Here is a 14,497-nt window from a genome sequence, read left to right as displayed (position 1 = left end):
ACGCCCTGTCTCTTTTTAGAATGAATACGTACCAACTAGCTCAGCTCTCTGTTATTCTAAGGAAATGTTCATCACGCTTAAGCGAGTTTCGTTTCCATGGCGAGTAAGGCATTGAATGTACATGAAAGCGCTTGTTATTTCTATAAAATGAGTTTTATGACGTAGAATTTGAAAGAAGTTGCACATTCAAGACAAAACCAGCATATATTCATTGCGCAATTTCGTCGTCGCGCCATTAGTGCCAATAAATCAAGCCATGTGACACCGACAATTTAATGGTATTTAGGCACTTGATATCTTAATCTCTAATTACATTAGAAGCGTCCCAGTGAACCAGGTATAATTTGCATGTGCGCAGGTAAGTGCATTAGATTTGCCCGTGTGAACATGATAATAACGTTACAAACGGTAAACAACACTGCGAACTCTTGTTCTGGACAAACATGTATGTAGCACTGCGTACACAGCTGGATGAGCTGCTATACGTAATATTTTTCATGTCACATGCACTGTGCACCGACGTCTGTGGTCAAGTCACGCGGCGCATTGTCATTGTACACAGCCCCTTTTAGACTTCCCCCGAGAATCAAACAAATAAAAAAAAACAATAGCTTGTTTTGAAGATTCCGAAATATCTCCTTGCTCTATTGCAATAATCAGAGGGGGCAAGAAAAGAAGAGGGGTCAAACTGACGACCCGTGAAAGCATCTTTTCTTTCGTCCAAAGCCGCTTCACTGGAAGTGAACGCAGAGCCACAGAGCACGCGGTTTGCGCTCTTTCAGTTTAGGAGTAGATGGGTGAATACCACGTATTTCTGGAGTAAATGAGAGAAAATCGACCTCAGACCACCTCTTGAATTGAAATAACAACGTCTGAAAGGCCCGTGAACGTGTACGCTGGATTCTCGGCGACAATGACCGTGAAGCAGTTGGGGGGGGGGGTCAGGTCGGCCTCAGGGGGGGGGTTACAACCCCCAAAACCCCCCCCCCCCGTCGGTGCGCCACTGGGGGTATACATACCACTGAAGCAGGAAACATTATTATTGCGATAGCAATTATATAGACACATTCGGCGGGCTTTGCCATCAGCGTCACCGTACCATTCTGTATATGTATAGGTAGGTAGATATGTGTAAAATCCACAAAGAAAAATAGTTCAGAAGAAAATTTTTCCAAAGCGCGGGACCGGGGATTCGAACTTGCGACCCCTCGCTCCGCAGTGCGATGCGTAAACTCCACCACACAGCATACATTCTCCAGCATACTAGAGAGTTTTAGTGCTGGGGCCCCCAAGCGGCCCACGTACGCATGCTCTTGCGTTCCTTTGTACTCCCAGCCGCATCCACGGAGCATACAAAGGAACGCAAGGGCTTACGTACCCAAGCCGCTTTGGGGCCGTGGCACTAAAACTCCCTACTAACGGCGAGCCATTTACCGCTGGCGGTACCCAGAGCTTTGAGGTGCTTCAGTGTGGCTGAGGCTTGTTCAGTATCACCCGTGAGATGGTGCAAAGGGCACACTTTATAGGTCGTCACCCTGCTCATTTTTCGCCAGAGTTTGGATGTGCTCCTCTGCCCTGTACATTGACCTACAGGGCGTGGTCGTCCGTGCTCATGCGCTTATCTCTTGAGGGGGGAGCTAGCTTTGTGCACGTTGCTTGCGTTGAAGCTATGGACCGCACAAAGGCCACTTCGCTTGCTGCAGCGGCGGTGTTTGTGAAAGGAGTGAGCTGCTAGCAAGAAGAGCCAAAGTAGTGGCTAGTTGGTTCTGCATAGTCGACACTTGCAGCACGCTTCGCACTGCAAAGAGGAATGCACGAAAAAAAACACAGATATACACTGGACGAGCACAAACTAACAACTGTTACATTTGCTGGTTCGTGCTGATCCTGTGTATACTTGTGTGTTCTTTTCGTGTGTCCTTCTTTGTGTTTAAAGCGTGTTGCAAGGGTCGAGCTGCTAGCCTTTCTGCATGATACATTTCAATTTGTTGCTATCGCATTCATTGCTTCGCCCCTGTAGCGAAACTGTGACTTTTTTATTGTTGCTTGCTATTGCAGCACCAACATGCCAGAAGGAGCAGTATCGTGACCACATTGAAGAAGATGGCTGCCGGTCACAAAAAAAGGTCAAGATGGCCGAGTGCATAGGCTCATGTGGTGACCACTGTTGCCGCGCTCACAAGACCAAACGGCGCAGCGTCAAGATGGTGTGCCCGTTGGGCAGAACGTACACCAAGCATGTGGAAGTGGTGCGCAAATGTGGCTGCTCGCGTAAGTGCTGAGACCGCGACAGACACGCCTGCATTGTATAGGGCTGCTGCCATCGGTCTCCACTCATTATTGTGTACGCCAAGCTGGTACCCCGTGCGAGCAGCTACGCAACCCCCCGCCATTTTTGTTCCTATCAGTGTGCACAGCACTGATTCATATGGGCTCGACATGCTTCTGCCTCAAAAGTTTGAATTGGACAACTATCTCTATGATCTGTGTTGCCAAACAGTCGTTCTCACATCACTTTAGTGGATCCTGTAGAATGGTTTATATTTCTTTGCCTCAATGCATGTCTAGACGTTCTGCCATTGTGTAAGTCTGCCACTTCGCTCCTCCAATTGGCTCTAAAGTGGATCGTGTCCTCCAAGAAGAGAACATAGTGAAATTTGGCGACAGCAACATTTCCAGAGCAGCATGCCAGAATTAATGACCCTCATTTCAACTACATCAACAGTAGCACAATTCATCTAACATTCACAAACAGCGTTGCATTCGATGGGCTTTCTGTGGTCAACCACTGACATACACTGGTGAGCACATGTGTAACCCTGTACTTCAGAGCATCTTCTTGATAGTTTAATTATTTCTCATGGAGTTTATAATGAATGTTGATTGTGCACTTTTGTGAAAAAGATAACTTAAGAGAATATGTAGGCCCTAGTTCACTTCTGTTAGGTTTGCCTACACTCAGCTGAGATATGTGCTATAAGTCTTGCAGCCCTTAAAGGGGCCCTGCAACACTTTTCCAAGTAACCATCGAATGGCTTCATTAAAGGAGTTTATTGCCTCATAAATCGACCACCGCAAAAATTTTTAGAATCCGTCAAGTACGAGCGGAGTGAGAGATTTGTCGCACGCTGCAATCGCTTTCTCTCTTCTCTCGTCCCGACGAGCGTACTAAGCAGGGAGGGGTGGCAGGGGGAAAGAAGTTACGTCACGTGCGTGTCATGACCTTGAGCACGTGGACACGTGGCGGCCTCCTGCGGTGGCCTCGGTAACTATATATGCAGCTTACGATGCTCAGATCAGCCAGTGGCTGTGAACTTGGGAATATGGTGTGGTTATTTGGGTGTATGGCATCATTTGTTGAAATAAGAGGGAACTATGCCTAGCTGACTCTGAAAATTAATTGTAAATTCCAGGCCGCTTTCTGCACTATAATGTTTGGCTCGCGTGTTCTCACACTCTAAGAAAAAATCAAGTATTTGGGGAGTATTTCTGCCACACAACAATAATCGTCATCTGGCTTGCTCGCGTTTCCTCTCTTGAAAACTCGGCTCTCGTCACTTTCCTATCAAAAATGCTATGTCACGCTGATAACACGCGCGCCGTTCGTGGCTAAGTGCCGGAACTGCGGTGATAATACGAGGAAAGTACGCAAGGTGGATGATTATTATAGCTGTTTAGCAGGAATACTCCCCAAATACTCGATTTTTCCTTAGAGTGTAGGAGCCTCGACTACTGATTGGCAGCATTTTCTGGCCATGCTGAAAGTGTTGCAGGGCTCCTTTAAAAAAACTCGCCCCAGTGTTGCATTGTAAGTTCTCTAAGGCATCATTGCTGTTGTACTTTCCCAGGCCATATTTTGTTGTGGCCCTTTTAATTATAATAGCATTTTATATGCAGCAGGATGTTCAAGATGGATTAACAAGAAGTGAGAATCCATCTGTTGGGGTTTTTAGAAATTTAAGCAAGCTCTGTTCCGATTTTGTATTACCCATAAAAGTAACGGCACAGTGAGTGAATACCACTCACTGCTCCGGGGACCAAAGTGGCAGTCAGCGAAAAATGTCAACTGGTACAACTATTCTTTCCAGTTCTTGGCAGCCTGTATAATTTTTTTGTTGTTGTTGTCATGCGCCTCATTTGCGTGCTTGGTTCCCTCCGTTTGTCGCATTTGGTGTTGTGATTAGCTCTATGTGTTATTTATATCTCTAAGGTTCGTGTTTGGAAAGCCAAAATTGCTCATACAAGCTGATGTAGCACTAGTTATCTGCTCTTTTTGTGGAAAGCTTTAAGCTGTCCAATCATAAGAGTGTATAGAATCTCAAGTTACTACCATATTTGGCACAGCTTGTGCTTTGACGGGTTGAGCTTTTTATGTACTGCGAGAATGTGTTGTCGTCTCAACTCTGTGAAACCAGATGTTGCTCTAACAATGTTGTTACAATGAATTCATTGACTTGGCAGCGCTAATCATGAGCATTATATGTGAATCTATGGACTTCAATGGTGCATTGTCTCCGTACGTGGTGGCCTTGAATATTCGTTGAGAAATCTACAGTAGCTGCATTGTCGCAGTTTTTAACTTCCTGCTGGAACAGCTCACTGCCAAAGAATGAAATCGAAAGCACAAAAAATTTAGCTATCTGTAGTGGCATAGGTTTGTTTTGTATATACAGTTGAGATGACATCAAGATGAGCGCTCCATAACCAGAGCCAAAGAAGTAGGACTACTGTTTGTATTCAGCAATCTGTACATGGTACAACCTGAAAGATACTGAATAGGGAAGCTAATTTGCGTACTAAAAATCCGCAACCCGGGAATACCGAAAAGGTAATTGTTATCCTGGAATCGCAAAAATGAAAGCCATCTGGCAATGCCATATTAGGTCAACAAGCTAGCTCTCATAGAGCAGGTAGCACAAAAAATATGTTGACGCAAGCCTTGTCTCGTCTTGTGTTTAAGTTCCTGGCTTGTGTCGACGTATTTTTTGCACTACTTGCTCTATGATGCATTCTTACAAACTCGCCCAGATTTCCATTCTCGTAAGCCAGCTCTCCATGAAATTAAATGTTTTCGCTGTATCTGAATGGGATTTGTTGACCTATAAACGAAGATTACATTGTGTTTTAAAAAAGGAACCTAATGTTAAACGTAGTAAGCTTATAAAATATATTTGTACAAAATTAGTTCAAATGTGCAAAAACAAAGATTTTGAGTGAAATCCATGACATTGCACTGACGTACACTGCTGCTGCAGTTTGAGTGCGAAATTCTGAATTCTTGGCCTTAATTTTTCTCTGCTACTTATAACGCATTTTTATTCATTTTTTTTTTAAAGGAAACTCAAATATATTCTTCGAAGAATGCTGTACTAGTCCAAAATTCATTTAGTGTTGCTTTAAGTGCCTTAAGAGAACTCATTAAATCAGGTTTCACAGAGTGATTGATTATGCATGTGTCCCTATTTGAAATCTCTTTAAATGATAAGGGATACATTATTGAAGCTGAAAATTAATGCCAACCTTATTTGTTATGCATTAATTACAAATATTGGGTGATCAAAATTAAGCTTTGGGGTTTTCTTAAAATACAGCACTGGGAGCTACGTGAAGACCAAATTTGCAGATCCAAATTTTCAGATAAGTTATGTATCCAGAGGGACACAAGGTCAGATTATTATTATCACTGTCAGCCAAACAATTAATTAAGATTGAATAATGAACTTTTTAGTGACTACAGTAAGCAGGCATGTTTGTATTTAAAAGTTAGAGGCACATGTATACCTACAAAGTCCCAGTCAGTGGAGTCCTTGTAGCATGTCCGTGCTCAGAGGTATCCGGCTGGAAAGTTTAATTGCGGTTCAGATGATTACGCATGCAAGACAGTGAGGAATGGCGCAAAACTCCTCCCTGATGTGCCGCAGCAGTTGCGCGCAGCATTTGGGTCGAAGACATAGGCAAAGATGATAACGGTTACCCTTTTACAACTGGCTGGCGATATCAATGAATGACTGTTTGTCACATCAGAGAGGAACATTGTCAGAGAGGATCCTCATTGCCTTGCATGTGTAATCATGTGAACTGCAATTAAACTTTCTAGTCTGATCTCTCGGAGCATGGACATGCTACAAGAATTTCGCCAAGTGGAACTGTGTAGAAATACATCTGCCTCTAACTTTTCAGTACAAACATGCTTGCTTACTGCAGTCAATAAAAAGTTCATTATTCAGTCTCAATTAATTGGTTGGCTGACAGCAGTAATTATAATCTCACTTTGTCTACCCCTTGATACATAACTTATCTGCAAAGGTGGTCTTCACATACCTCCCAGTGTTGAGTTTTAATAAAGCCTTAAACCTTAATTTTAATCACCCTCTGTATACATCAGCAGTTATACACTGTGGCTAGCTGGAATGGAAATTAGCTTTTAAGTTATTTTCTTGCGTAGTGAATCTCTGCTCTAATTGAGTGTCAGTTACTTACTATTCAAAAGTGTAACCAACCCATCTCCATAAACTGTCATTTTTCTTTAGTGTTAGAAACTGTCTTGTGCATAGCCCGAAGGCAACCACAACATTGCTTTACCGTGTGGTTGTTAGCGTTTTTGATGAATTGTTAGTGGTACCTCATGCCGCCACTCCTCAGGATTGTGCAGTTGCTTCTTTTTGTGAAAATGCCGTCCGAAGCTCTACTTGATTTTACATCATTGCTTTCGATAGCTGTGACATAAGTTATGCCTCTGTCACTGTATGCCTCTACAAGAGTTCCGTTTTAGGCCACGCATTAAACTGATGGCATATATAGTATTACCATCAGCAGGCCATTATTGCTATCAATGTGAACTAATATTCCTCGCAAAGCTATTTCTCGACTAGCGTAGTTATGTTTTCCAGTAAACTATGACATGGTGTGGCCATGCCTCACAGTGTGATTCACACCACGTGAATGTTGCCAATCCTTTCCAACATAGGTTGACTCAAGTTTGATACTGGGCTGTAAATTTTACAAGTTTTCCATGGCTCTCAACCTTCTCATTCAAGAACACTTTCACTTATCAAACATTTAAGGTGGAACTAAGGTGCTATTGATGGTATGTATGTTTCTAAATTCACACTGATAACATAATTTTATTTCGTTAAGTGCAGGTTACCTGTTCCATAATGTTGATGAGCTTTGCACCACACTGAAATTTATGGTACTGAACCCATTCTTCTCAAAATGCTGCTAACATCCAACTGAGTGTCGGTTAACACCTCCCATCCATTTGAAACTTTTTAGGTTCTTGGGGGCAGCCACTACAGAGCAAGATGCACAAAAGTTGCTTGCATGTGATGGGTGTTAAATATGGAGTCTCAGTCTGTCTATTCAGGACATGAACAGCATCGAGTGTGTGGAGACAGCTCCACTTGTCATGAACGTTGTAGTGTAACATGTCATCACTTGTATGGTGCACAGAATTGTGCGTATGTGCAGTAATGGCACTGCCTCACCAGTCAGCTATTTTGACAAGTTTCAAACAGTCGTGGCTACTTTTATTTAGCATAGGTTTTCATATGTGGTCTGATAGCTGTATGGCACACTATGTAGTATTCATTTCTCTGTATATAAATGCCACGCTCAAAGATTATATATACATATATATATATATATATATACGCACACACAGCTAACTCACAGTGTCTACAAACATTACATGCACATTGTGTACACTAATCAGTTTATTCCCTTTCTTGCAAATAAACATGTATATACACTCCTGTAGAAGGGTCAGTAACAATGTTTGCACTGTTGCCTTGGAGGAATGGAGACTGAGCAATTAATGTAGTTCCTACTAGTACCCCTATATGCTATCCAGGACCAGAGCTTTGCCAGTGGTTGACTTGATTGGCCCTTCCTGTAAGCATGAATGTTGAGTACCTTTGCGCTCTACTTCAAAACACTATTTCTCAACATCCTAATGCATTGACGGGCTAGTTGGTACGTATCCATAAGAACTTTTTAGCACAGAAAACATAACTGAAAAAAGACAACAGATCCTATTGTCATTCTTATGTTGTGTTTTTCATGCTAGAAAGTTTTTATGTTGCCATCCTGCTATTGATTTCTAGATATTTGTATTTCTGTGCAAGGAAGCAATCACTTAGTCTATGATTCTGTAAAAATTTGAAATGAGACACACAGCACAAAATGGCCCCATGTGTCACTCATCTTGCACAACTTTAACCACTGCATCGTTGGGAAACCAAAGGCAAATCTCAGTGAGCTTCTGCTCATGTTTTATCTTGTATTTAATAATTTTTCCAAGCTCACTGAAGTATTCTTGTGCATCATTTAGGCACTTTGAATCATAATCTGGCAGTCGCAGAACTTTACTCATGAGCTTTCCTCCGAATCTTTTTATTGTTGGCACTTGTGCTCTGTTTGCTTTCCATATTACTCTGTGAATCATAACAAGATGGAGGCTTCAAGTGATGAGAGATCATGTTGCTGGAGCGAACATTTGAACTAGTGGGCCTGTCTTCGTCAAGGCAGCAACTGTTGGGTAGTTGATGCCTTGAAGGGTCCACTTGTCTAAACATTGGCTCCAGCGACATTACCTGTTCAACGATCTCTCGTCACTTCTGTGGGTCGTAGTCATGCAACTAACTCTCTTCCATAGTGACCACACAGTTGTAAAAGCTGTCACCGTTTCCGTGCTTCATATTTTAAATGTATTCCTTTCAGCCACCTTGCATGGAGTCCAAATTCTGTAACGTGACAAAACTTACTCTTCTGCAGCTGTATGCATTTCATAAATTAAGGTGCAAGAAATGCAGTGAAACTAAGTTTTATATGGACAGAATAACTGATGTAGCGTAACTGTTGTAGCTTACCTGTCATGTGCCCCCAGTGTCAAAATTTTCAGACAATAGTACAAATTTTATTAGTGACCCTTTAGTTGCTCTTGGTATGATGTGCATTGGAGGTCAAAGATGTGGATAAAGCATTTACATCATGAGTGATCTACTGAAATTAAGCTCCTGGTTTTGTACAGTGACTATTTCTTTGTTTCCAGAGCTTGTTCCCTTACTGACTCAGTGGCAGTCAGTGTTTTCTTTTTTTTTTTTTTATGGGAGTAAAACGTGAAGTTACGCAACCGATTTCTTTTGTTTGTATTGCTGTCCTCTTTTACACTTATAAGTACAAAATTTGTTGCCAGTTACTCATTTGAGAGCATTAATCAAATCTGATTAAGAGCTATCAAATATGCTGTTTACAGATTTTTTTAATAACTCTAATTACCCTTCAAGTTAAAAAGCAGTTCTAAACACAATGGACAGAGAAAAAGATGTCGATGGGACAAAGCTGGACTAACAAAACAAACGTGTTGTGACAGATGCAGGGGTGAGACGGCCGAAACTGAATTGGGAGCAGTTTTTAGAGCAGCAAAACTACGATTTTGGAGCAGAAGAACCTTGATTTGGAGCAGTTAGCGGCATTTCATATGTCGCCCTAGGAGCTTGAAAAAACAAATTTGTAGCAACTTGGGGGGAGAAGTACATATTTTAATTGGCTTAGAATACACATAACACTGAAACAGCCTTTGGAGAAAGTTTTTTTAACAGATTATCGCCAGGTATAACTATGCTACCGTTTTACGTACCGCACGACCTATCTAGCCCGTGTACCAAACATATGAAATAATTGAAAAAACGTTCTGGAAACTAGGTTCACGTCAAACATTCGAAAAACAAACATTCAAAATTGTGATTGCACAAGAATAGTAGTTATATAGCATTAGGCCTTTGCTTAAGATCAGTGATATGATTTAGCATATTACTGCTTTGGCTTTTTGTACATCTGCTTTGTCTGCTTATTTAGCTTTTCAACCTTCCCAAGAGCTTCCTAGGTCAGTATTACTCTTTGTGAGGAGAACATCACAATAAGCGCCTTCAGCTATCTTCTCGGCCGCGGTTGGCATAGCATCAAGTGTACTGCACACTTTTAACAGACAACAAAAGCGCGCTGCACCGCCGTTCGCCGCCACCTCGTGCGGGACAACTTTCAAGAGTGCGGCGCGGGTGCCAAGAAACCTCGCCGCATTGACTATTTCGTCAAACGCGCGCGTATGGTACTGCAAGAGTAGCGCCGTTGTAAGCGTCACGGTGTCTACCGACCGGGAAAACCGGGAATTCTCAGGGATTTTGGATAGTCTGGAAATACTGAGGGAAAAGTCAGGGAAATTGTGCTCCCATCAGGGAAAATCCACACTGCTCCACAGTAACTTTATTGAAAGGGAACGAAAGTCGCGGTAACGCTGGCTCTAGATTTTGTGAACGCATTTTTCAAATCGAACAGCGCTGCGGCTGCGGGGAAAGGGTCCCCCAACTGAAAAAAACGATTCATCTTTTGAGAAGTGCAAAATGACACGGGAACGAATCATAGACACACACAGGACAAGCGCTTTCTAACGACTGATTTTATTATCGAAACAACTCAGACCTTTAATCCATACGGAACTGCGCAAATCACATCTGCTAATGCCTTAGCGCATATAGCTAAAACAACAAAAATAAGACATTCACAAAAATGCAGAACGCAGGTGCACTATGGAAGGATGACTAATACAGTCATCCTTGTGCTGGGAAATGAAAAAAGCTTCAGCAATTTCTCTAGGTATCTGGTTCTGATGAGTAAACAGAATGACGATATTATCAATGCTGTGGTTGCACTCACATTTGTTACAATTATGCTAGCTGTGTGTGGAGACGTCCTTTTAGGCTGTTTATGTGTTCCCTTAATCTTGTGTTCACACATCTGCCAGTTTGGCCCACATAAACATGCCCACACGTCATATGTAATCTATATGCGACTTTGCTCATGCAGTCGACAAACTTGTTCTTGTGCGTTTTATGGTGCACACTTCACCATTTTTTACGCTGTCATATTTTCGATTCACTCTAGAGCACACACTGCCCATTTTGTTTTTTGCTATGAGACAGGCCGTGAACATAAGGAATCGTAGACTTTTGAAAAACTAACATTTTGCCTACTTATTGCGCTAGTTGGTTGCTTATCATATTTCAGCTTCAGAAGCCTCCCACACGAAGCCTGCAACACAGAGTGGGGGTATCCCGCATCCTTGAAGCATTCAACTTGCGAAGCAAAAGCACAGTTTACAGATTGAAAGACACCCCAATAGCATTCTTCACAACCTTTGATTGACCAGAAGTATAATTTAAAAGAGGTTTCCCGGCACGAAGCGAATCAACAAATGTGGCTTGGCTGGTAATTTAAGTTGACATCCAGGTATTTCAGCCGGAATTTCCGAAGTGAACACCAGCCCCTTCCCCTTAGAAGTAAACATGTCTACAATTCTCTTTCTGAAAACATCTTCTACATTCGAAACCAAAATTAAATAATCATCGGCATACACCTTGCTGACTGCACCATCCAAATTTTTCTCGACCTCCCTGTCAACACTGCCCAGAAAGATGGTACTTAAGACGGGAGCAACCTTTGACCCTATGCAGATACCGTTGGAATGAATGAACGTGTCTCCACAAAAATCGACATGAGTGTTACTAAGATAAGTTCTAAAAAGGATTCTACCGTCATTCCGCAAGTGTTCCGAAAAGCTACTTCGTCATTACCTTTGGTTATAGAGTCATAGACGCAGTTCATAAGTGGACCATGTGGCAACGAATAATATAAATCTTGGACGTCATTACTAGAGGCCGGATTTTTAGGCACTAAAAAAGCTCGTTTTAGGCGCCAGAAATAGGCAGGCAAATCAATGTTTTAGGCTTCCAAAATCGTAAATATAGGCGCAATAAGTTTTCACATAAATGCAAATAATTTCAAACGAAGACGTGCGCGACCTCTATCTACGACAGGAAAACAAAAATGTTATTGCTTAAGATGGCACAAAGGCGCCAACAATTGAACATAGCCTGCTTTGTCCCGCACGGTTCGCACTCCCGTGTTCTGCAGAGTCAGTCAAGCGTCCACTGTCGAATCAACATACTCCTGTGTGTCTTTCCGGCATGACTATAAAGTGCAGAGCAGGAGCAGACAGCCAGATTACTAAAAGACCAGGAGAGAGGGATTCCTCCTGTTGACCGGGTCGAATGGCGTAGAGCCAATTTCTCCCCTGGCAGTGAACCACTGGCGTAGGCAGGGGGTAGGGGGGTACAACCGCTCCCCTCCCCGAAACCTTAAAAAATAAATTACAAACAAAACAAAAGCTGCGTGCACATCACACTTTTCTTTCTTTTTTTCTTTTTTGCTCTTCACTCTCCTTTCCGCTGACGGCTCTCCGCGGTTCCGCATTCGCCAACCGCTCGGGCCATGTCAGCGCGGCAGCGAATGCTCGCCGACAGGGGCGTAGCCAGAAATGTTTTTCGGGGGGGGGGTTCAACCATACTTTATGTATGTTCGTGCGTGCGTTTGTATGTGTGCGTGTATATATACGCAAGCAAAACAGAAAAATTTCGGGGGGGGTTTGAACCCCCCCAACCCCCCCCTTGGCTACGCCCCTGCTCGCCGACGTGTCCCGCTTCACTGCTGCTAGCGGTGTTGGTTGGTTAAAGGGGTGGTGCCATCAAATTTCGAGGCTATAACAAGCCTTTTGTGGGTTTCCTCTGTATGCGAGGACAATATTCCACGCGAAGGGTCGGACGCAGCAAATGTTTAGAATATATTTTAATTCACTTCCAAAGTGTACCTAAATGCCCATTCTCCCGATCGAAACTCATCGCTAGCGCGCCAACACTGACGTAGATCTGTAGGATGGGCAACGAAAGTTGTAGTGACGTCACACCAAATCTGCTGTAGTAACGGGGTGAGTGTCCTCCAGACCTCCGCCACTTCCGCAACGTACGTACCGGCTGTAGTGAACTAGAATATATTCTAGTTGACTATAATACCGGCAAAGCATCGGTTGCTACATATCACTCGCCGAGTTTCGATCGCATCCTGGCTAAGTGCGTCACAGCCTTGTGTGGTCACGTGACCATGCCTCCTACACTTCTACGTCACTGCCCAACCTCGGCGCCCAGAAACCGAAACCGAAAGTTGTTCACATCAAAAGGCGATATTAAATTATTTAGCGAGAATGCGTGAATCATGGTGCATACATCATGCTTCCTTGAGCTATAGGAAACGCTTACAGCAAAGAACGCGCAAGCTACAAATTTGGTGGCACCACCCCTTTAAACTAGAGGATTAGAGTCGGTTGAACTAGAGGACTAGGTTGAACCCCATAGTTCCCAATAGTCAATCTTACGCGGTAACATGAATAACGGTCTCAAACAGCACCCGGACGCGAAATTTGAGAAATATCGTCCATAACAGCGCCAATTTTGGAAATAGGCATTTATAGGCATTTTTAAGCATTTAGGCACGAACGCCTAAAATAGGCATTTATAGGCACTATAAAAACACTATAAAAGCCCTTCTTAACCTCTAATTGATGCTCATATATCAAAAAGGCACGATAGGGGCGCAAGGAACAAAATAGGCATTTGCCTAAAATCCGGTCTCTAGTCATTACTACATCCCCAGGCTCCAGCAACGTTTTTAGATTATTTAAAGTAAGTAATCTAAAAACGTTGGGCTCCCAGTAACACATTCGCCAGAAATTCCACAAGTCCATCCGAGTTGACCAACAGGTAAGGATCCTGTATGGTGAACGAGTTTAACATTTTCTGTAAATATCCCGCTACGATGACTTGCCACGATCCTTTCTCCGAAACTATTGGTCTAAACGGTATACCCTCTTTATGCGTTTTTGCTGTGAAAAACACTTTTAGCTTCATTCCTTTTACGTTCTTAACTTCAGACGCTAGCTTTTCTTGATTGCATTGTTTCAACAGTTTCACCACTCTTTTCTTAACGCGTTCCAACATGTCATTCTACAAAACAACCAACATACCTTGTTTGTCAGCTTGTACAACTCTCAGGTCGTGGTCAAACAAATATTTGGCCGTCCTACTGACATTCGGTCCAGTCTTAGCAAGCACTCAAGATTTGATCACCACGTTAACATAATTCCGTCACACATCGGTGCTTCTCTTCCTCTGCATGTCTAGCGATGTTCCTTGCAAGCGTTAGCTTGTCAACAGTGTCAAGTTGATGTTGCACACAGAATTTTGGTCCTAATTTTAGGACCTCTTGTGTTCATTCACCACGACATCCCCTAGTATCTGCAGTTGTCCTTGAGGAATCCTTTTTTCTGCTTCTTCGGTAGATATTGACGCGTGAAGTTCCACAGCGATTCAGTCAGAAGTGTCAATTGCTTGCACCATTCCCGGAAGGCTTTCACGTTGTCCGTGTGGCTTGGCCAGGCAAGCCTGCTTTAGGCACTTTTTGAAATGCCTAACCTGGTTCCAGCTCTCGGACCTCAGAATCTTACTTATATTCTCTTCCAGTGTCCAGCCGTAGGTGGTAACCATCCTGAGAGTACATTTAAAACCGCTGGGCATTGTCCGATTTTAAGATGCCAGCTTAAAACACGTAC

General features: G+C 43.0%; 1 protein-coding gene across 1 annotated transcript in view; it reads left to right on the top strand.

Moving 5' to 3' along the window:
- LOC119379389 (protein slit) overlaps nucleotides 1-9,137 on the top strand; it is a 480,803-nt gene extending 471,666 nt beyond the window's left edge. The window contains exon 34 of the mRNA XM_037648708.2: nucleotides 2,059-9,137. Within this exon, the coding sequence (XP_037504636.1) occupies nucleotides 2,059-2,282 (224 nt within the window). The 3' untranslated portion in view covers nucleotides 2,283-9,137. The remainder of the gene's footprint in view (nucleotides 1-2,058) is intronic.
- The last annotated feature ends 5,360 nt before the right edge of the window (nucleotides 9,138-14,497 follow it).

Source organism: Rhipicephalus sanguineus, chromosome 1, assembly GCF_013339695.2.
Source record: "Rhipicephalus sanguineus isolate Rsan-2018 chromosome 1, BIME_Rsan_1.4, whole genome shotgun sequence".
Classification (NCBI taxonomy): Eukaryota; Metazoa; Arthropoda; class Arachnida; order Ixodida; family Ixodidae; genus Rhipicephalus; species Rhipicephalus sanguineus.
Note: the sequence above shows the minus strand (reverse complement) of the source record. Positions and strands in the feature narration are given on the sequence as shown.